This window comes from Primulina eburnea, chromosome 11 (genome assembly GCF_022965805.1).
Source record: "Primulina eburnea isolate SZY01 chromosome 11, ASM2296580v1, whole genome shotgun sequence".
NCBI lineage: Eukaryota > Viridiplantae > Streptophyta > Magnoliopsida > Lamiales > Gesneriaceae > Primulina > Primulina eburnea.
In genome coordinates, this window is record NC_133111.1 from 5,729,549 (window position 1) to 5,753,958 (window position 24,410).

Below are 24,410 nucleotides of genomic sequence, written 5' to 3' on the forward strand. Positions count from 1 at the left end.
TCAAACTTGCACAAAAGATTTGAGTTTCCTTATATGTGTCAAAGGCATGTCCCACACCTGGGCCTCGTAGTTTCCCGGCGCGTTTCCGACAGCCTCATCATTTGCGATGATGACCAATTTGTAATACGTACCCTCAACATATTGGCCTTCCGTACCCATCACCACCTTCACAAACTGCAACTTCGCACCACCCATCTTGTCGTTCTCCGAAACTGCGAATCTAGCGATCTCCAACACTTGCGGTGAGTTCAGGTCCTTGATTGGCTGCCAAAAGTGGACAGCGGCGCTGCGCGAAATGGCGGAGACTTGGTAATGAAATGAAGCCACCATGATCAGGAAGAAAGAGGAGAGAAGAGGGCAAGTTTTGAGTTCCATTTGAAGATATGATATATTTCCTCGTCTTGGTTTCTTTCTTGTGTGTGTGGAATTGGATAGTGATGCTATGTGTTTATATAGCACCACAACTGCTTAGCATGTGTATCATTTGATATATTTTGGCTCATTTTTGGTAGGTTGACTGGCGATATATTACACCATATTTATGTGTAATATTTTGGCAAGTATTTTGCATACAAGTGAATTAATAAAGAAATAATGCATAATATGCAGGGGCGGATTTAGTGTAGGGCGAACGGGGGCCACGGCCCCCCCAAAAAAATTTTAAAAAATTTTTTTGCGACGGTTGTGACCGAAACCGTCGCAAAATTCGCGACGGTTTTATCAACAACCGTCGCTATATGGCGGCCACGGCCCCCCCAAAAAAATTAAAAATTTTTTTTAGCGACGGTTATATAGAAACTGTCGCGGTTTAGCGACGGTTTGACAAACACCGTCGCAACATCCGCGACGGTTTATTGTAACCGTCGCAATATTGCGACGGTTTTCTAAACTAAGTGGCCCCCCCAATCCCAAAATCCTAGATCCGCCCCTGATAATATGCAATCCAATTTTAGAGATTTTTAAAGGTTTTGGTTCAGTAGGTAAATTGCATAAAAGAGTAAGGGTACTTTACAAATTAAATGCATAAAAATTTCGGTTAAAAAATTGTGTATTAAATATAGGAAATTTAATGATTTTATTAAAAAAAGTCTAGAGATATTCAATCAAGAATTTTGAATACTCTATAGAAGTCAAGTGATATTCAAAATAGACTTAGAAAAAAGAGTTTTAAAAAGTGACGAGGTATTCAACATTGATTTTTAAAAACTCTATAAAAGTTTAGATGTATTCAAATTTTCATTATACTTTTAACAACTTCATGTAATTCATTAACATACAAATATTAAAATATAAGGAACAACTATAAATTTTCAAAAATTTCTTTGATTCAACCCAAAGATTTGGATGTATTGTTAAAATTTTTCAGTCATACACAAACTCTTTTTCTCTCTCATTTCACATCACATCACTTATCTTCTCTCTCATCTTCTGTCCTCTCGTATGTCAATATCACTCTCTCTAATTTTCAAAATGTATCTCTATATCCATTTTATATTTTTTCTTTTTCAGATTTGATGATGGTTCATTTAATAAATTTTTTTATTTTAGTACCATATGGAATTTTGAATTCTAGAATTGATTTTATGATTTTTAAACTAATGATTTATACAAATGAATATAATATTCAATAATAATAAAAGATGTACAATGTTTGGACCCTCCAGTCAGTGCGTCTCGTGTGACTGTCATTTGGTGCACAACCGTGCGTCCCTGGCTTGTGCACACATCACATGACTTATCATAGAACGGTGTGTCCTCTGGGTATGTTCCCTGGTTTATATGACTCATTCTTTAAATAGTCCCTCTGCAGGCATTCATCAGACACTTTTTGCATACTCATTTCGTTGCATCTTTTTTCCTCCGAAACTTGAAAGTTCAAGCATATCGTTGTTCGCTGCATCCAAAAATTGCTGCATTTTTTGAATTGCAGTTTTTGTATCTTGGGGATGATTTTCATTTCGTATAGCACATTCATACGGGCAAATTAGTCTTGCGGAAAAATGATTTTCTTTGCCTCAACTCGTACTGCGCACTGTTCCGAAGATCAAGAAGAAAAACAAATAACAATTGCAAGACGGATTATTTTTGTTTCTTACTGATCTTCATTCTACCGATATGTGAACTGGATTATTCTCTCTCGTGCTTGCTGCCCCTACTGCTCCCGCTCACGGAGAAAAGCATCCAAAGTTTTCTGGTGCCTACTTCAAACATTGGAAGCAGAAGATGTTATTCTATCTAACCACACTGAGCATGTCTTAGTTCTTGACAGAGTCCCCTCCTGTCATCTCCGAAGGCAATACAGACTCGCTATGAAGGAATGCCATTGATGGATGGAACCACAGTGACTTCCTCTGTCACAACTATATTTTGAACGGACTTGACGACATTCTTACAGTGTCTATTTCTATGTCAAGACAACCAAGGATTTGTGGGACTCATTGGAGAAAAAGTACAAGACAGAAGATGTAGGGGTCAAGAAGTTCATTGTTGGTAGATTTTCAGACTTCAAAATGGTGGACACCAAATCTGTAATAAGCCAGTTACAAGAAATTCAAATTATTATTCATGACTTATTGGTAGAGGGGATGAAAATCAATGAACAATTCCAAGTGGTGGCTATTATTGAGAAACTGTCATCAATGTTGAAAGACTTCAAGAACTACCTTAAGTACAAGCGCAATGAGTTAAAACTTAAATATTTGATTGTGAGGAAGATAACCAAAACTCTGAAGCCAAAACATACAAAAGCGCAATAGAAGCCAAGGCCAATCTGACATAATCTAGCGCCGATCACAAGAGAAAGCATCCTAAAAATGATAAGAAATGAGGGCAGGCCAAGAAGTTCAAAGGAAGTTGCTACAACTGTGGCAAATCTAATCATATGGCCAAGTATTGTCGTCTTCCGAAGAAAGACAACAAAAATCAGAAACTAAAGAAAGCCAACGTCATTGAGAAAAGACATGTACCAATAGACCTATCGGAACTTGATCTATCCGCAGTTGTGTTTGAAGCCAATTTGGTGGATAATCCAAGGGAATGGTGGGTAGATACATGCTCTACTAGCCACATTTATGCTGACAAAGAAATGTTCTCATCCTACACTTCTGTAAGTGATAGAAAACTGTTTATGGGAAACTCTACGACTTCTGAAGTCTTAGGGATTGACAAAGTGGTACTGAAGATGACTTCCAGGTAAGAGATATCACTGAAGAATGTGCTGCATGTGCCAAACATTCGAAAGAACTTAGTTTCTGGATCCTTTTTGAGAAGGTCGGCTTTAGGCTTGTGTTTGAATTGGACAAGTTTCTCCTAACTAAAAATGGTTTATTTGTAGGCAAATGCTACCAAGATAATTGTCTCTTTAAGATGAATGTGATGAATGTTATCTATCACGAGACGAATAATAAAATTAATGATTTTGTTTACTTGTTTGAAAGTTCTAATTTATGGCATGAAAGATTAGGACATGTTAACTTCAACACCTTACGAAGACTTGCAAACCTAAATGTACTACCTATATTTAAAAGAAATCCATGAGATAAGTGTGAGATTTGTGTTGAATCAAAGATGGTCAAAACTCCATTCAATTTTGTGACAAGAAGTACTAAGCTTTAGAAGCTTTCAAAAATGATAAGAATGATGTCGAGAATCAACCGAGTACAAAAATAAAAATGATTCTAAGTGATCGAGTTGGAGAGTATGTCGCTCTATTTGAAGAATTTTGCACTAACTCTGACATAATTCATCAAACTACAACACCATACTCACCTCAATCTAATGTAGTTACAGAACATAAAAATCGTACTCTTAAAGAGATGATATATGCGTTATTGATAAATTCTGGCTTACCTCAAAACCTGTGGGGGAAACAACCTTATCTGCAAACTACATTCTTAATAAAATATCATACAAAGGGAAAGATAAAACTCCATATTTATTATAGAAGGGTCGTAAACCATCTTAAAAATACCTAAAAATGTGGGGGTGCTTGGCTAAAGTAAAAATACCTAATCCAAAACAAGTTAAAATTGGACCCAAAACAGTTGAGTGCATTTTTATTGGATATACGCATAATAACAGTGCATATCGCTTCTTAGTGCACAATTCATGCATTTATGATATTAGTGAAAGAACTATCACTGAATCAAGGAATGCAATATTCTTTGAAATCAACTTTCCTTGTAAAGAAAGAAAAGAATGTTCTAGAGAACGATTCTACAAATATACAATTGATTCCATTGAAATCAATGATTAACCAAGACACAGTAAGAGAGCAAGAGTTGAAAAGTCCTTTGGTCCTGATTTTCTGACTTACATGTTAGATGATGAACCAAGAATTATTCAAGAAGCTCTATCTAATCCAGATGCTCTTTTTTGGAAAGAAGCAATAAAAGATGAAATAGATCACATCATGCATAATCATACTTGGGAGTTGATTGATCTCCATCCGAGTTGTAAGCCTTTAAGATGCAATTGGATCCTTAAAATGAAATGCAAAGAATATGGATTTATAGATAAATACAAAGCTCGATTGGTAGCTAAAGGATTCAAACAAAAGGAAAGATATGATTTCTTTGACACATACTCTCCGATCACTAGGATTACATCCATTCATGTTGTAGTGACCCGTTCCAGAATCACCTACTAATCAGAACTTAAGCATGCAAAATTAACATTTAAAACTGAATCAGGTAAACAGCGGAAAAACAGTAATACAACCCAATCGAATCTGTAAGTACAAAATACTTAAACAACCAGATCGAACTAAATACCAAGAACAAATACCAACAACTACAGGTCAACCTCTGCCAGCTCCCTGTCCACTCCCTCCTGGACCGTCTAACCTGAGACCTGCCCCATCGAATAGGGTGTCCAAAACAGAGATAAACCGAGGACGTGAGCATAAAACGCTCAGTACCGAAAGCATGAGTATACAAGACTATGACATGCATGTATGCAAAATGTACTGGATACCAGGATCTGGGTATATCGAAATACTGCTCAGACAAATGACGTCAAGGTATGTAGCACTCTGCGCCGTCGCACCAGGAGGTGGCTCCCATACCAAAATAAACCTGTGGATATACCGGTGACCTGACCACCGTCGGCCAACGGGGTCCAACCATCCACAACAAACGAGGGCTGAGCACCCTCTCAACAGGCTATCTCAAAGATAATCAGGCTCAACATGATTATGCAAATGCCGCATAATAAACCATGCATCATATGACAGATAATAATGCAACATATAAACATGCAACACATAGTAAAGCATACTCAATCCTGCTATCTCGGATAGTACTTTCGTACCTCAAACCAGTAGATCCTAGCAATCAGCCCTAGAATCAAGCCTACAATCCAAGTGATACCATATCACTAAACCACATCTAAAAGCCTTAACTAGACTAATAGATACTCCCAAATCTCAAAGGGAACCCAGAACTATACCTGCGTCCGTTGTCAGCCTACTGATGCCGCTAGCCCCCAACTAGAGCACAGCTCCGCTACAAAACCAGTAGCTCCCCGCTAGTGCCCGAACCTCGGGAAAAGACTAGAAACCCATCAGAAACGACTAAAACGCTCTGGAACTCTCGGAATTGGCGAGTGAAAAGTGAAGCCTCGCGCTTCTATTTATAGACAACGATCGGACGATCCGATCCACTTCGGACGCTCCGATCCGGTACACTTCGGACGATCCGAACATTGCATGTCTTCCACGTGTCCAGCCACCTGTCTTCGGACGATCCGAACCCTGATCGGACGATCCGAACTCTGACATGACATGACTCGTCTGACTCCGAACAGAACGGACGATCCGAACCCACTTCGGACGATCCGAACCAACTTCGGACGATCCGAACCCGGTTCTGTCCTTCCGATCCCACCGAAATACAATTAATCCAATAATTAACTCAAATTAGGCATCGGGATACTACATTCTCCCCCTCTAAAAAGGATTTCGTCCGCGAAATCGAGTCTGAAGAATGACAATTCTGAACAACAATACATTCAACTTAAGAATGAATTACAACTGAAAGCACAACTGAAATTACAATCATAACTGAAAATACTACAACTAGAACAATTCTGGATGCTCTGACCGCATGCGACTCTCTAGTTCCCAAGTAGCTTCTTCAGTACCTCGGCGCTGCCACTGCACTAAGACAAGAGGAATAGTCTTATTCCGCAGTACCTTATCCTTCCGGTCTAAGATCGAAACCGGTCTTTCCACAAAAGACAAATCCGGATTCAGCTGAACTTCTGTTGGATGCAAAACATGAGACTCATCCGCTACGTATCGTCTCAGCAAGGACACATGAAACACATTGTGAACACTAGACAGATACGGTGGCAAAGCTAATCTGTAGGCCAAATATCCCACACATTCTAAGATCTCAAAAGGACCAATGAATCTCGGAGATAGCTTACCCTTGAGTCCAAATCTCAGAATCCTCCGAAAAGGTGATACCTTGAGAAACACTTTCTCGCCTGCATCAAAATGAAGAGGTCTGCGCTTGGTGTTCGCATAACTTGCTTGTCGATCCTGAGCAGTCTTAATCCGCTGTTTGATCACAAGAACTTTGTCCATGGCCTGCTGAATCAATTCTGGACCCTCGACCTGTCGTTCTCCGACTTCTTCCCAGAACAGGGGAGTACGACAACGTCGACCATACAATGCTTCAAACGGAGACATACCAATACTCCTATGAAAACTGTTGTTGTATGCAAACTCTATCAGTGGCAGATGATCCTGCCAAGCTGGCCCGAAATCCATCACACAAGATCTCAACATATCCTCAAGAGTACGAATAGTCCTCTCTGACTGACCGTCAGTCTCTGGGTGATATACAGTACTCAAACTCAAGGTAGTGCCCAAAACTTGCTGAAAGCTGCCCCAAAATCTAGACGTAAATCGAGGATCTCTGTCACTAACGATACTCACGGGCACACCATGAAACCGTACAATCTCCTGAATGTACAACCGTGCCATCCGATCGAAAGTGAAATCTCTGTTATACGGAAGAAAATGGGCAGACTTAGTAAGTCGATCCACTACCACCCAGATAGCATCTCTATTCACCACAGACATAGGCAAGTGAGTCACGAAGTCCATCGTGATATGCTCCCACTTCCACTCTGGAATAGGAAGATTCTGCAACAAACCTCCAGGTCGTCGATACTCAGCCTTCACCTGCTGACAGACTAGGCACTTGGAGACATACTGATAAACATTACGTTTCATACCTTTCCACCAAAATCGAGTCCTCAAATCCTTATACATCTTGTTGCTCCCTGGATGAACACTCAACTTGCTACGATGAGCCTGGGACAAAATCTCCTCCCTCAAAGTGTCATCTTCCGGTACAACAACACGACCAGATAAGCACAAAAGACCCTCGGACTGATAGTGGAATCCAGAAGTATTATCTCCATCAGCCAACCGAGCTAATTTCTGAACCTTAGAATCAGACATCTGAGCATCTCTAATCCGAGAATACAAAACTGGCTCGGACAAAATAGTAGCTATACGGATACTCTCTGTTCCCTTCCGATGCTTACAATTGAATCCCATCGAACAGAAATCCTGAATAATCCCAGATACAGCACAAGTCTGAAGAGCAGATAACCTCACCTTGCGGCTAAGAGCATCGGCCGTGAGATTCGCAGATCCTGGATGATACTTGATCTCACAATCGTAATCTTTGAGTAGATCCATCCAACGACGCTGACACATGTTCAACTCAGCCTGAGTGAACAGATACTTCAAACTCTTATGATCAGTGAAGATCTCAAATCGCTCACCATACAGATAATGGCGCCAGATTTTCAAAGCAAAAACGATCGCTGCTAATTCCAGATCATGAACAGGATAGTTTTCCTCATGAGGCTTTAACTGTCTCGACGCATAAGCAATCACATGCTCATTCTGCATCAGAACACACCCTAGTCCCTGCAAAGAGGCATCGGTGTAAACACTGAAACCACCAGATCCAGACGGTAAAGCCAAAACAGGCGCAGATGTCAAACGTCTGCGAAGTTCCCAGAAACTCTCTTCGCACTCTGATGTCCACTCAAATGAAACATCTTTCCGAGTGAGCTGAGTGAGTGGCTTAGCAATCTGAGAGAAGTTGGCAATGAAACGGCGATAATACCCAGCCAATCCCAGAAAACTGCGGATCTCGGCTACTGTCGTCGGACGCGACCAGTTCAATACCGCTTCCACCTTGCTCGGGTCAACTGAAACTCCCTCGCTAGAAATGACATGACCAAGGAATACAACCCTGTCAATCCAAAACTCACATTTACTCAACTTCGCATAAAGCTGATTCTCGCGAAGTGTCTGTAAAATAATCCTTAAGTGTTGTGCGTGTTCTTGCTGATCATGCGAATAGATTAAGATATCATCTATAAACACCACAACAAACTTATCCAAGAATTCCCGAAAAACCCGATTCATCAGATCCATAAAAACTGCTGGTGCATTCGTCACCCCAAAAGGCATAACCAGAAACTCATAATGCCCATACCGGGTCCTGAATGCAGTCTTCGATATATCTCCCTGATGAACTCGAAGCTGATGATAACCAGACCTTAAATCAATCTTGGAATACACAGAGGTACCTTGCAGTTGATCAAATAAATCATCAATCCGTGGCAACGGATACTTATTCTTTATCGTCGCACGATTCAACTGCCGATAATCTATGCAGAGCCGCATAGAACCATCCTTCTTTTTGACAAAAAGAACTGGTGCTCCCCACGGGGACACACTGGGTCGAATGTACCCCTTGTCAAGAAGATCCTGCAACTGCTGTTTCAATTCTTGCATCTCCGATGGAGCTAAACGATAAGGAGCCCTAGAGATTGGTGCCGTGCCTGGCACTAAATCAATGCCGAAATCCACTTCCCGAACGGGAGGAAAACCAGGAATCTCCTCGGGAAAAACATCCGGAAAATCGCAAACCACTGGAATGTCACTGATACCGACACTAACTGCGGACGAATCAATAGCATAGATAAGGTAGCCTTCCCCGCCCGACTCTAAAGCACGACAGGCTTTCAGAGCAGAAACCACAGGCATCGGGGGTCGCGCTCCCTCTCCATAGAAAAACCAACTGTCGCCCTCAACTGGACGAAACTGCACAAACTTCTGATAACAGTCCACAGTAGCTCTAAACACAGTCAGCACATCTATTCCCAGAATGCAATCAAAATCCTCCATCGCAAGAATCATCAAATTAGCAGTTAAAATATTACCCTCAAACTCTAGAGGACAACCCAAAACTAGACGTTTAGCTAACACCGAATGACCCATCGGTGTGGAAACAGATACCACAACGTCCAAAGAAGTGAAGGGTAATGCATGACGCTTAGCAAACCTCGCAGATATGAATGAATGCGATGCACCAGTGTCAATGAGAACGTAAGCAGGTAATCCACATAATAAAAACACACCTGCGATAACTCTCTCGTTCTCCTCAGCCGCCTGATCCTGGTTAAGAGCAAAGACCTGCCCTTGAGTACGCGGTCGGAGGTTAGAACCCTGAGTAGACTGTCCCTGCTGTGGCCTCTGATGAACTGAAGCCTGAGAACCAGATCCTGATCCTCCGCCCGTCTGTGGACAATCTCTCTTCATGTGGCCCATCTGACCGCACTTGTAACAAGCACCCGCAACCCTGCGACAACGCTCCGTCGGGTGATCCTTCCCGCAGTGCTGACACGGGCACCTCTTCTTCCCAAAATGGTGAACTCCTCCAGATCCAGAGGAAGAAGAAGTAGATCCAGCCTTCTTAAATGCTTGGGCGCGGGGACCCAAAGAACTAGTAGGACGAGCAGACTGCATGGCTCGACCTCCCAACAAACTGCCCTCAGCCTGGCGACAACGATTTACAAGGCCCTCATACGATGTCGGATCATCGCAGACAACAACCCGATCATAAATCTCCTGATTGAGGCCCTGAAGAAAATGGTTATACTTGGCACTAGCATTGTCACTGACATGCGGAACATATGGAAGCAACTCAAAGAACTTCTGCTGATACTCATCAACAGACAAACTTCCCTGCTTCAGATTGATCAACTCAATCGCCTTGGTCTGCAGAAGAGCTGGCGGAAAGTAAAGCAACATGAAAGCGGCTCGGAAATCGGCCCAAAGAACTCGACCCTGTCGCTGAACTATCGGTGCAGAGGTAGACCTCCACCACTTGCGCGCACCACCCTCCAGCAAGAAATCAAGGGTATCAATCTGCTGCTCCGCCGAGCACTGAAAAGTCTTGAAGCAGCTCTCCATCCTCTCAAGCCAGTTCTCCGCAACATCCGGAGTCTCACCGCCCGAAAGAGGTTTCGGCCCCATCTGCAAGAACCGATGCATACTAAAACTCCGAGGCTCATCACGACGGTGTTGACGACGTTCTCGATGCTCTCGACGACGTTCCCGATCGTCGCGGTCTCCCCAGCGTCCAACGCTTCCATGACTACTAGCATCGTCGTCAAAACTAGACATCTCTTAGCTACAAAAGTTACCAGAGATTAAACCCAAAAGAACAGTTCTAAATCCCAAAATCTTAATGCATGCTCTGATACCATAAATGTAGTGACCCGTTCCAGAATCACCTACTAATCAGAACTTAAGCATGCAAAATTAACATTTAAAACTGAATCAGGTAAACAGCGGAAAAACAGTAATACAACCCAATCGAATCTGTAAGTACAAAATACTTAAACAACCAGATCGAACTAAATACCAAGAACAAATACCAACAACTACAGGTCAACCTCTGCCAGCTCCCTGTCCACTCCCTCCTGGACCGTCTAACCTGAGACCTGCCCCATCGAATAGGGTGTCCAAAACAGAGATAAACCGAGGACGTGAGCATAAAACGCTCAGTACCGAAAGCATGAGTATACAAGACTATGACATGCATGTATGCAAAATGTACTGGATACCAGGATCTGGGTATATCGAAATACTGCTCAGACAAATGACGTCAAGGTATGTAGCACTCTGCGCCGTCGCACCAGGAGGTGGCTCCCATACCAAAATAAACCTGTGGATATACCGGTGACCTGACCACCGTCGGCCAACGGGGTCCAACCATCCACAACAAACGAGGGCTGAGCACCCTCTCAACAGGCTATCTCAAAGATAATCAGGCTCAACATGATTATGCAAATGCCGCATAATAAACCATGCATCATATGACAGATAATAATGCAACATATAAACATGCAACACATAGTAAAGCATACTCAATCCTGCTATCTCGGATAGTACTTTCGTACCTCAAACCAGTAGATCCTAGCAATCAGCCCTAGAATCAAGCCTACAATCCAAGTGATACCATATCACTAAACCACATCTAAAAGCCTTAACTAGACTAATAGATACTCCCAAATCTCAAAGGGAACCCAGAACTATACCTGCGTCCGTAGTCAGCCAACTGATGCCGCTAGCCCCCAACTAGAGCACAGCTCCGCTACAAAACCAGTAGCTCCCCGCTAGTGCCCGAACCTCGGGAAAAGACTAGAAACCCATCAGAAACGACTAAAACGCTCTGGAACTCTCGGAATTGGCGAGTGAAAAGTGAAGCCTCGCGCTTCTATTTATAGACAACGATCGGACGATCCGATCCACTTCGGACGCTCCGATCCGGTACACTTCGGACGATCCGAACATTGCATGTCTTCCACGTGTCCAGCCACCTGTCTTCGGACGATCCGAACCCTGATCGGACGATCCGAACTCTGACATGACATGACTCGTCTGACTCCGAACAGAACGGACGATCCGAACCCACTTCGGACGATCCGAACCAACTTCGGACGATCCGAACCCGGTTCTGTCCTTCCGATCCCACCGAAATACAATTAATCCAATAATTAACTCAAATTAGGCATCGGGATACTACACATGTTCTCATAGCTATCGCTGCATTGTATAACCTCGAGATTCACCAAATGGATGTAAAGATTGCCTTCTTGAATGGAGAACCGGAAAAGGAGATATACATGGAACAACTCAAGGGGTTTAATGCACACAGACAAGAAAAAATGCGTTTAAACTTGTCCAGTCACTATACGGACTCAAACAAGCATTTAAACAATGTAAAGGAAAATTTGACACTACGATGAAGTCAAATGGTTTCAAAATCAACGAATGTGACAAATGTGTCTATATTAAAGGTACTTCAATTGCTTATTTAATTGTCTGCCTTTATGTAGCAACATGTTGATTATGAAAATTGATTATGAGTTGATTATGAATACCAAGAAAATGTTAAAAAAATATTTTGATATGAAAGACTTGGGGTCATTTGATATTATATTAGAGATTAAAATCTCTAGGACACCTGATGGAAATATTTTATCACAAACTCACTATATTGAAAAGGCACTTGAAAGATTTAGTGCATTAAATAGTCGTCCTGCTAGAACACCTATAGATTTAGACATTCATTTAGCAAAGAAATCAAGGAGAACTTATCTCACAACTTGAATATGCAAGGATAATAGGTAGTCTAATGTTTTTGACTAACTGTACTCGTTCGGATCTTGCATATATAGCAAATAAGTTAAGTAGGTTCACAAGTAATCCAAGTAAGGATCATTAGAAAGTCTTTACGAAAGTGATTGGATATTTAAAATACACATTGAACTATGGTTTGATATATAAAAATTATCATGCAATTTTAAAAGGATATTGTGATGCCAATTGGATATCTTACACAAAAGAATCCAAGTCCACTAGTAGATATATACTGACAATATTCTTTTAAACAAATATGTATAGCTCGATCTACTATGAAATTCGAGTTCATTGCTTTAGATAAAACTGGGGAAGAAGCCAAATAGCTGAGAAATTTCATAGAAGATATTCCTTGTTGGAATAATCCAGTGCCTTCTATTATTATTCATTGTGATAGTCAATCAGCAATAGGAAGAACACAAAGCAGTATATACAATGATAAGTCTCGACACATTCGACAGAGATATTATACCATAAGACAATTGATCTTGCACGGGGTTATTTCTGTTGAATATGTGAAATCAAAAGAAAACCTAGCGGACCCTTTTACTAAATGAATAAACATATATCAAATGTACAAATTTTTAAGAGGAATGGGCTTAAAACTCACAAAATAAAATATCTATAGCGGTAGTCCAACCTTGTGAACTGGATATCCCAAGACTTTGGTTCAATGAGAAAACTAAGTTATAAATATTATTTTGAGTACTTGGAATCAGTTAAGGCATGTTCCTTTAAAAATCCAAGTAGAAAAGATCTACAACATGTGGTGATGTTAAGTTTTCTTTTAAAGATTCATATACCTAAAAGGTAGGGTATCACATGATACTCTAGATAGAAGATCACCTATATAAGTGAGAAGTAATGGTCGCTTCAACGAAAAACACTTATGAATCAAATATATGGTCCAGGGCTGAAATAGACACAACATAAGAATAAGAATATATTAGAATCATTGTTGTGTGAGTACTATTGACTTAACATAAACGGTTGGTTGGTTCAAGATATAACATCACAACACAACTAGTAAATCTGATAGTATCTTACTAAGGAAGGTAAAAATTAAAAACTACCTATCTTGATGCAATAATAATTCACAAGAGCTTTCAAGTGAATCTGTATACATGCACTAATTTCAATCATGTGGGAGATTGTTAGATAAACGATGATTAGTGAATGAAAAAGTGTGGGAAATATCTCACATTGGAAAATGTTCCAGGAAAAGTCTTCTTTATTAGCTCCAATTTTTAGCTAAAGGTTTGGACACCAAGGGGCACCAAAAGTTTTTGAAAGGGAGAAGACGCTGATTGGCTGGGTTCTGGTAAAACACACATGCACGCGGCCAGCCGGCCCAGTGAGGTGCGGTCTCTTGACAATATTAATCTTTTTGGACAAAGTTTATTTGAAAAATAATTTTATTTTGGAAACAGTGTGTCCAATGTTTGCACCCTCCAGGTCAGTGCTCCAATCCGAACAAGTGCGTTTCGTGTGACTGTCTTTTGGCACAGAACCGTGCATCCCCTGGCTTGTGCGTGCGTCCCATGACTTATCACAGAAGGATGCGTCCCCTGACTTATCACAGAAAGATGTGTCCTCTGGGCATATCTCCTGACTTATGTGACTCACTCTTTAAATAGTCCCTCTGCAGGCATTCACCAGACACTTTTTGCATACTCATTTCGTTGCATCCTTTTTTCTCCCGAAACTTGAAAGTTCAAGCATATCGTTGTTCGCTGACATCCAGAAATTGTAGTGCTGTATTTATGGAATTGGAGTTGTATCGTGGATATGGTTGTCATTATGTATAGCATATTCATACGGGCAAATTCGTCTTGCTTAAAAAAGATCGATATTCCTTACCTCAACTCATAGTGCTCAATGTTCTGAAGATCATGAAGAAGAACAAATAACACAAAGATCGACCTCCCTCGATTTAGTGTAGTACTTACACCTCATTGTAAGGACCATCACCTAATATCTAAACAATCAAAGAATTAAACATACAAATGGAAAACCTATTATTTACGGTTCAGAATGTCTCATTTCAAACGTAATGCACAAAATTAGTTGTTCCATCCAAAGGATCAACAATCCAAGTGGGTTCCTCAGTCAATTCTGTAGCACCACAAGCAGATGTGGCACCAACTTTTCTATCTGGAGGGAAGATTAGATGCAAAACCATTCCAGTTTAATCAGGTGCATTGGCACTTCACTAGCATTTGGCTCCATCAAGGACCACATATATATAGACATTCTCCTAAACAAGGGCCACACAGATTCAAATTCCTCTACCACAAAACATAATGTAGGATTGACCACAACTAAGGCACTCCTCAAGGGCAATCGAGGTTGTGAAACTAGACCTGTTTCTAAATAACCCCCCATTGATTTGTTCAGATAAGAAGATACCCATTAAATTGCTTATTAATATACTGGCATAAACATCAGATTTCATAAGATTGACAAAAGTCCTTTGACTGATATTTCATGCTCAACATATGATTTGAAACAGAAACAATGCGATCGAGAATCCACACAAACCATTCAAAACACACTTGACATATTCACCACACTTCCTAATTCTGCACATCTAATTGAAATAAAACTTTTAACATCATCATGTCAAGTCATCACCACGTTGAAAAAATGACTAAAATAGCCAAGAAAACGAATATGGCGTATCAAAATAGATGTTTTCAAATAAATATATGTTGAAATATCGAAATTTGTTGAATGAAAGTAAATGAGTACGTCAAAATTTAAATATAAAATTATACGAATTAAAAGGGGATTATTCTCTTCTTTTTTTGTTTTGGCAGGTGATTATACTTTTTTTAGGTCAAAAGAAGATTATACTTGTGCTCTGAAAATGTATCAATGCAATTATTGCAGAAAAATGTAGAATGCAAAAGGCTGGGAAATCCATTTATATTGATAAAGAGAAAAATGAAATCTAAATCCTCTCAAGTCTCAGTACATACATCTTATTTATGGCATTCTTATACATAAAATCGCCCTTCAAACTTTCACAAAAGACGTGAGCTGCCTGATATGTGCCCAAGGCTTGTCCCACACCACGGTCTCGTAGTCACTCGGCACGTTTCCAGCAGCCACATCGTTGGCAGTGATGACCAATTTGTAATTCATACCCTCCACAACTTGGCTTTCACCCTTGACCACCTTCACAAACTGCAACTTCGCATTAGACTTCTTGTTGTGCACCGACACTGCGAATTTAGCGATCTCCAACACATTCGGCGAGTTCAGGTCCTTGATTGGCTGCCAGCCGCCGACTATGGCGCTGTGTGAAACGGCGGAGACTTGGTAATGAAATGAAGCCACCAGGAAAAGGAGGACTGCAGAGAGAAGTGAGCAAGATTTGAGTTCCATTTGTAGATATGATATATTGCTTCGTCTTGGTTTCTTTCTTGTTTGTGAGGAATTGGAGAGCGATGCTATGTGTTTATATAGAACCACAACTGCTTCGCATGTGTCTCATTTGATATCTTTTGGCTCATTTTTGGTAGGTTGACTGGCTATATACCTAATATATTCGTAACATTACAATAATATTTTCATTATTCGAGCCATATTTTCTAAATAAATGAACTGACAAACAAATCATGCATAAAATGCAATCAAATTTCAGAGATTTTAAAGGTTTTATTGTGCTTTTTATAATCAAGGGTAATAATTAACCTTTCACATATATATGGAATTCCATATATATATAATTGTGCTTTTTATTGTGCTTGCATGGTTAACAAGGTAATTAGATTTATTAATCTTTTTTAATTATTGAAAAAAAACTTCGGTTTAAAAATTATTGACTTAAAATCCCTTCGGGTTTTTTTTTTTTTAAAAAATTCGTAGTGTTTTTTTTTTACGGTAAAGCTTGTAATTTTATTATCAAATAGTAAGATCGTTCATTACAAGGTCAACCAACCAAAAAGGAAAATTCCCATGTCCCCAGACGAAGGGAGACTGAGAAGAAATAGCAAACGAAGCGAGTTTGTGTGCAACAGCATTCGCCGAGCGACGAACATGGCTAAGAGTGATTAAATGTTGTCCGAGCAATAATCTTTTAATGTCTAATGCGATTGCACCTGTATAACTGAGATCCTCAGCTGGGTTGGTGACTGCTTGCACCGCCAGCAGGGAATCCGTTGTGATCTCATGGATAATTAAATCTTGATCTTGGATCACCCGTAATCCTTCACGAATGGCCACCAATTCCCCATGGACCACCGATAATGGCTTGGAGATTTTTCTTCCAAAGGCTATCAGGATGTGTCCCTCATGGTCTCGCACTGTCCCACCGATAAAGTAAAAGGTTAATTATTAAGATTTGGATTATTATTGTGCGAGACCATGAAGAAAAATTACTAAGAAAAAAATTCGTAGTGTTAATTGTTAAAGAAGTTCAAATTTTAAAGCTTTGGATATGCTTGTTATTATGATATTGGAGCTAGTGGTGATAAAGTAAAATATTAACCTCAAGCTAATTAAAAGGGATTATTTGTGAAAACATTATTAGAATAAGTAAAACTTCAAGATAGAATTATACGTGTCTAATTTATAAGGTTCCTGAAATAAAATTTTTAGAATGCACTAGGAGTTCTATTATATTACATGGGAAAATTGCAATTTTAGTCCAGTAAATTGATATGTTTTAGTTTCAGTCATATAAATTGTCAAAGTTTGTTGAGAATAAGTTGTTGGACATAAAATATGCAATGAAACAGGAAGATGGTAGATCTGATCCAAGGAAACTTACAAAAATTTTAAAAGAAAAAATGGAGTCATAATGTTGTTGCTGATTTGGAAAAAGGAACAAATGAACTAGTAGAGGACTCCTTGAGTTGAGGCAAACAATTATGTTTTTGGTGCTGATAGTAGGAATGAAACATGTGGTGATGACAGTGATACTAGTAGTGGCATTGGTACTTTAGAGTACAAGAGATCACCCTTTTTCAATCCTCAATTTAGATCCACGGTTAGTTACTTTGAACTGTAGTAATAGTTTGTCTGTAAATGAAAATCTATTTAGAAGATGCAAATATATTATTTTCTCAATTAATTATAGGTTTCACTGGTATTGATGGTTTTCAAAGCATCCGAAGGGAAATTCATTATGTCGAATCTGATTCACAATTCATTTGCACTTTGGACGAATTCATCTCACCATTTTTCTTTGATACACGGAAATATTTTTTGAGTAGTTTGATTCGGTTTTATTGAAGAAATTTAGTTCACTGATACCCCATGGATGAGACCATCAAGATCTGGCCCAAACCCTCGGCCCATATCTAAGGCCCAAAGGTAGCCCACAGGTGAAGGGCCCATGTCAAGCCCATGTATTCTCCTATAAATACCAGGTTTGAGCGTATGATTTTTCATTCAGTATATTGTTTTCAGCAGCACCCTTAGCTGCTCCCCCCATATATCCTCAGTCACTGACTTGAGCGTCGGAGGGGCTACGCCAGGACACCCTCCTGGCCCCCTCCTAACGATCTTATTTGTGATTCCAGGCTCAGGGTAGTTTCAAAGCCCACGTCTGAATTAGTGACGCTTGCGTGGATCGGACCCTAAATTTCCCGTGAGTATCACTTGGCGCCGTCTGTGGGAACAATCTGAGTTGAGACGTAGAGATGGTAGGCAGGAGAGGAAGCAGAAGAGTTAACTCAGCGTCATCGCGTCCTCAGAGGGGACCCGAACCGTCTCATGTTGAGGCGAGGCAGGAACAACCTCGTCAAGAGACAAGAACTGAGCAGCCCCGTCACGAGACGAGGGTTGAGCAAACCCGTCCTAATGAGAACGTGGGAAACTTGACCTTGGAACAGTTGGGCCAATTCATCGCCCGTACAGTAGATGAGGCCATGAGGAGGAACCAAGAGTCTATGAGTGCTGGGGAACGGGCCCATCGTCAGGAGCGTGAGGAAAATGTTGAAGTCCACCAGAGCAGGGTTGAAGAGACGCAACCACCTCAGAGTGGAGAAATTAGTGAGATGGGGGAGATGTGGAAGGAGATACAGAGATTGAGGGAGCAGGTGGGAAGCAGGGCGCCGGTACCCAAGAGAGGAAGCCCTTTTTCACTAGCCATCTTGGAGGAAGGGCTCCCTCCGAATTTCCGACAATCAAACGTTGGAGAGTATGACGGACATACAGACCCTGAGGAACACTTGGAGAGATTTGAGAATGCGGCTCTGTTGCACCAATATTCGGACGGAGTCAGGTGCAGGGTGTTTCTGGGCACGTTGGTGAGGTCAGCCCAGCAATGGTTTAATACCCTGCAGCCCAACTCCATACAGTCGTTCGAGGATTTCTCTGCAGCCTTCTTGCACCGATTTGCCAGCAGCAAGAGGCATCAAAAGAACTATTTGAGTCTATTTGTGATGAAACAACAAGAGGCTGAAACATTGCGGGACTTTGTCCAGCGCTTCAACACTGCAGCACTAGAAATACCAGCGGCTACCCCGGACATCATGATAAGCGCCTTTACCCAAGGGCTGAGGGGGGGAGAATTCTTCAAATCGCTGGTCAAGAAGCCTCCGTCGAGCTATGATGACTTGTTAGCTCGGGCGGAGAAATACGTAAACTTGGAGGATGCTCAACGATACAGGAGGATGGAAAACCGGCCCGGAGGAAGTAGGGTGGAGGGAGCCGAGAGAGGTGGAAAGAAGAGGGGTGCAGGGGAAAGAGATGAGGACAGAACCAAAGGTAGAGGACAATTCTCATCACATGTTCCTCTGAATAGGAGTCGGGATAAGGTGATGGAAGTGAGGGAGTCAGGGGAGAGGGGGGAGAAGTCGCAGAGGGTTGAGAGCAATGCTCGACCTCCGTCGCAGGGTAGACAAGAAGGATCCTCGTCCAGGAGTGAACTGAGATCTCGCCCATCTTCTAGGCGGGGTCGAGGCCCTCCATGGATACATCAGAGGATCGAAGAGCCGAGAAGAGAAGGGCGGGGTCAGGATGCTCCTCGGGAACCTGTCGAAGCGAGGAGGAGAGCAGATGGAGATAACCACCCCACAAGAGGGATGATTCATATGATCTCGGGGGGTGCTACTGATGGGGATTCCGGGCGAGCGCGGAAGGCCCATAGGAGGAGGTTGGAGAATTTTGAAATATCGAGGAGTGCGAACTTACCCCAGGATCCTGTCATCAGTTTTGGACCGGATGACCTCCGAGGCGTTGTGGCTCCCCATAACGATGCCTTGGTGGTGACAGCCACCGTTGCCAATTACGATGTGGCACGAATTTTTATTGATAATGGAAGCTCTGTTAATATCCTGTTCAAGAGCACCATGGATCAGATGAAGGTGGAGGGATTTGAGTTCGAGCCGATCTCCACTCCTCTATATGGATTTGCAGGACATGCCATCCCGCCGCTCGGTCAAATTGTCCTTCCTCTATCTTTGGGACATGAGCCTCGGCGGGTAACGAAGATGACAACCTTTACTGTGGTGGACACCCCATCCGCTTACAATGGAATTCTGGGGCGACCAGCCCTCAAGGATTTCAGAGCTGTAGCGTCCACCTATCATCAGAAGTTGAAGTTTCCTGTCGGGAGGGAGGTGGGAGTCTTATGTGGGGACCAGAAAGTCGCTCGTCGATGTTATGAGGGGATAGTGAAAGAAGAGGGGAAGAGGGCACGTGTGGAGGTCAATATGATTAGAAGGGGACGAAGCGGGTTGCCCGTGGTAAAGAGGGAGGTTCATGAGGTGATGGATGAGAAGCCGGAGATCGTGACATTGGGGCCTGACCAGAAAACTCTAAGAATAGCCCCTGACCTTGACCCAGAGGTAAGGGAAAAACTTATTACTTGTTTACAAGCTAATATCAACAGGTTCGCTTGGTCTGCCCAAGAGCTCACAGGGACGAGTCCAGAGGTAGCAGAACATCGGTTAAACATCTTACCGAATTCCCGTCCCGTGAAACAGAAGAAAAGACACTTCGGGCCCGAGAAAGATATAGTTATAAAAAAGGAGGTGGGAGAGTTGCTCAGTGCCGGGCACATTCGAGAGGTACAATTTCCTACTTGGCTCTCGAATGTCGTTCTTGTTCCGAAAAGTTCAGGAAAATGGAGGATGTGTGTGGACTTCAGAGATCTCAACAAGACATGTCCTAAAGATTGTTATCCTTTGCCGCGGATAGATCAGTTGGTGGACTCCACAGCTGGACATCAGTATTTGTGCATGCTGGACGCTTATCAGGGGTACCATCAAATCCCCTTGGCAGTGGAGGATCAAGATAAAGTAAGTTTCATCACCTCGGAAGGAACTTTCTGTTACGTGGTCATGCCCTTCGGACTCAAAAATGCCGGAGCCACGTATCAGCGGTTGATGGATAAAGTCTTTTCTAAGCAGGTGGGGAGGAATGTGGAAGTGTATGTGGATGACATCATGGTAAAGTCTAAGGATTCGACCCTGCTCATACCTGACTTAGTGGAGACATTTTCCACCCTCAGGTCCTATGGGCTGAAGCTGAACCCTCAAAAGTGTATATTTGGGGTGAAGAGTGGGAAGTTTCTGGGCTATATGGTGATAGAGAGGGGGATTGAGGCTAACCCCGAGAAAGTTCAAGCCATCCAGGGTATGGTCTCCCCTCGGGGGCCCAAAGATGTTCAGCAGTTGACAGGGAGGATTGCTGCGCTGGCACGTTTTATCTCGAGGTCCGCCCACAGGAGCTTACCTTTCTTCCGGACCTTGCGAAAAGCAAAAAAATTTGAATGGGGGCCGGATTGTGAGAAGGCTTTCACAGAATTGAAGGAGTATATTTATCTGCCACTGAAGGGGCTGTGAGTATATTTATCTGCCACTGAAGGGGCTGTGAGTTCAGTCCTTGTTAAGCTGGATGGATCAGTTCAGCAGCCGGTGTACTATGTTTCGCATGCACTCAAAGGGGCAGAGATCCGATACTCCGGGTTGGAAAAATTGGCTTTGGCTTTGGTAATGACAGCCCGACGCTTGAGGCCTTACTTCTTATCTCATCCGATTGTGGTGCTCACCAACAGTCCATTGGGTAGAATCCTCACTCATTCTGATATATCCGGCCGCTTGGTTAAGTGCACTATGGAATTGGGAGAATATGACATTCAGTATGAGCCGAGAACAGCTATTAAAGCACAGGCCTTAGCCGATTTTCTGGCTGAGACTGTTCATCAAGAGAATGAAGACCCTTGGAAGGTGTATGTGGATGGTTCATCGTCGAAGGATGGAAGTGGAGTGGGAGTAGTACTAATTTCACCAGCTGGGGAGGAAGTGAAGTTGGCTGTAAGGTTGGACTTTCGAGCCTCCAATAATGAGGCAGAGTATGAGGCTGTGCTGGCCGGACTTCGAGCAGCCAGAAATGTGGGAGCTACCCGAGTACTTATTTTTTCTGACTCGCAGTTGGTAGCACAACAGATGAAGGGGATGTATGATGTGAAAGATGAGAAACTTATTGAGTATGCTCGAGAAGTAGACAGAGTTAGAGAGAAATTCACGGAGATTACATTTGAACAGATCCCTAGGAAAGAAAATGAAAAGGCGGACGCTCTAGCCAAAATGGCTGGAACAATGGGAAGTTGGAAGAATAGAGATGTGGTATTTCAAATCGAATTCGCACCTCACACGAGTTCACCTGCAGTTGAGCAAGAAGAAGAGGATTGGAGGACTGGCATAATTGATTACCTGAAAGAGGGAAAACTTCCTGCTGACCCCAGAGAGGCTCGTAAGTTGAAGACAAAATGTGCACGCTATGTAATGGTGGGGGACGTGTTGTTTAGAACGTCTTTTGCAGGACCGCTTCTTCGGTGTTTGAGTTACCAAGAGGCTGATTATGTGCTTCGAGAAGTTCACGAGGGGTGTTGTGGAAATCATTTGGGAGCTTATGCATTGGCAAGGAAGGTGCTCCTCGCCGGTTATTCTTGGCCCTCAGTGCTGCATGATGCTCAAGAGTTGGTAATGTCTTGTGATAGTTGTCAACGTCATGCGCGGTTGAGTCACCGACCGGCCGCGATGATGAAGGCTTTCACGGCCGCCTGTCCCTTTGACCAGTGGGGAATGGATATCGTGGGACCATTTCCTATAGCTCCGGCTCAGAAAAAATTCCTACTGGTAGCAGTTGATTATTTTTCAAAGTGGGTGGAAGCAGAGCCTTTGGCCAGAATCACTGAGAACGACGTCCTGAAATTCTTGTGGAAGAGTATAGTATGCAGGTACGGGGTACCTAGGAGGCTGATATCCGATAATGGGAGACAGTTCCAAGGGGCCAAAATCGAAGCTTGGTGTAAGGAGATGAAGATCCAACAAGTCTTTACCTCTGTAGCTTACCCGCAGAGTAATGGCCAGGTGGAGGTGACTAATCGGACGCTGGTACAGGGTCTGAAAGTTCGACTGGGCAAAGCTAAAGGCAATTGGGTGGATGAGCTACCAAGTGTCTTATGGGCATACCGAACCACTCCGAGAGAAGGAACCAAAGAAACTCCTTTCGGTTTGGTTTATGGTACTGAAGCAGTGCTCCCGGCTGAGATCGGGTTGGAATCGGCAAGGGTGATGTTTTATGACGAGGACAATGGTGCGAGACGCGCTACTGACCTTGATCTGTTGGAGGGAAAGAGAGAATCTGCCAGCATTCAACTGGAAGCTTATAAGAACCGCATTGCACAGTCTTATAATCGGAGAGTCGTGCAGAGAAACTTTCAAGTGGGTGACTTGGTCCTAAGGAAGGTGCAAGAAGAAAAGAGGGGAAAACTGGACCCAAAGTGGGAGGGTCCCTTCAAGGTGGTCGAGAGACTGAGCTCTGGAGCCTATTACTTAGAGAATACGCAAGGCAAAGCTTTGAAGAGGCCTTGGAATGCTTATCACCTCAGAAAATATTATTCTTGATTCTGTCATTGATGTATTTTATTTCCTAAATTTTCCTATGTAATCTATTGGGATTCAATAAAATCAAGTTCTTCCCTTTAGTTCATGAAGGTTGTTATATTATGAGAGTGATAAAATAATTCTATTTTCCTACTAAGGCATCGCCTAGTAGAGGAGCAGCGTGAATAATTTTTATTTTCCTACTAAGGCATCGCCTAGTAGAGGAGTTAGAGGGTGAGGGTGTTGATTTTTATTTTCCTACTAAGGTGTCACCTAGCAGAGGAGTTAGAGGGTGAGGGTGTGGATTTTTATTTTCCTACTAAGGCATCGCCTAGTAGAGGAGTTAGAGGGTGAGGGTGTGGATTTTTATTTTCCTGCTAAGGTGTCACCTAGCAGAGGAGTTAGAGAGTGAGGGTGTGGATTTTTATTTTCCTCCTAAGGCATCGCCTAGTAGAGGAGTTAGAGGGTGAGGGTGTTGGTTTTTATTTTCCTGCTAAGGTGTCACCTGGCGGAGGAGTTAGAGTGTGTTGATTTTATTTTCCTGCTCAGGTGTCACCTAGCAGAGGAGTTAGAGTGTGGTGACGTTAAAATTTTATTTTCCTACTAAGGCATCGCCTAGTAGAGGAGTTAGAGAGTGAGGGTGTGGATTTTTATTTTCCTCCTAAGGCATCGCCTAGTAGAGGAGTTAGAGGGTGAGGGTGTTGGTTTTTATTTTCCTGCTAAGGTGTCACCTGGCGGAGGAGTTAGAGTGTGTTGATTTTATTTTCCTGCTCAGGTGTCACCTAGCAGAGGAGTTAGAGTGTGGTGACGTTAAAATTTTATTTTCCTGCTCAGGTGTCACCTAGCAGAGGAGTTAGAGTGTGGTGACGTTAAAATTTTATTTTCCTGCTAAGGTGTCACCTAGCAGAGGAGTTAAAGGGTGAGGGTGTGGATTTTTATTTTCCTACTAAGGCTTCGCCTAGTAGAGAAGTTAGAGGGTGAGGGTGTTGGTTTTTATTTTCCTGCTAAGGTGTCACCTGGCGGAGGAGTTAGAGTGT

General features: G+C 42.4%; 3 protein-coding genes across 3 annotated transcripts; 1 reads left to right on the forward strand and 2 right to left on the reverse strand.

The window, feature by feature from the left end:
* LOC140804568 (cysteine proteinase inhibitor 1-like) lies at positions 1-330 on the reverse strand. The gene has a single exon (XM_073160618.1). The coding sequence runs from the start codon at positions 328-330 to the stop codon at positions 1-3; it is 330 nt and encodes a 109-aa protein (XP_073016719.1).
* A 15,214-nt stretch (positions 331-15,544) lies between these two features.
* Positions 15,545-15,916, reverse strand: LOC140804570 (cysteine proteinase inhibitor 1-like). The gene has a single exon (XM_073160620.1). The coding sequence runs from the start codon at positions 15,914-15,916 to the stop codon at positions 15,545-15,547; it is 372 nt and encodes a 123-aa protein (XP_073016721.1).
* A 2,261-nt stretch (positions 15,917-18,177) lies between these two features.
* On the forward strand, positions 18,178-21,327 carry LOC140804571 (uncharacterized). The gene has a single exon (XM_073160621.1). It carries the CDS (start codon positions 18,178-18,180, stop codon positions 21,325-21,327), a length of 3,150 nt encoding a protein of 1,049 aa, XP_073016722.1.
* The last annotated feature ends 3,083 nt before the right edge of the window (positions 21,328-24,410 follow it).

What these genes read in the sequence shown, in the direction of transcription:
- LOC140804570 (XM_073160620.1), bottom strand. Translation starts at nt 15,916, where the DNA reads ATGGAACTCAAATCTTGCTCACTTCTCTCTGCAGTCCTCCTTTTCCTG.
- LOC140804568 (XM_073160618.1), bottom strand. Translation starts at nt 330, where the DNA reads ATGGTGGCTTCATTTCATTACCAAGTCTCCGCCATTTCGCGCAGCGCC.
- LOC140804571 (XM_073160621.1), top strand. Translation starts at nt 18,178, where the DNA reads ATGGTAGGCAGGAGAGGAAGCAGAAGAGTTAACTCAGCGTCATCGCGT.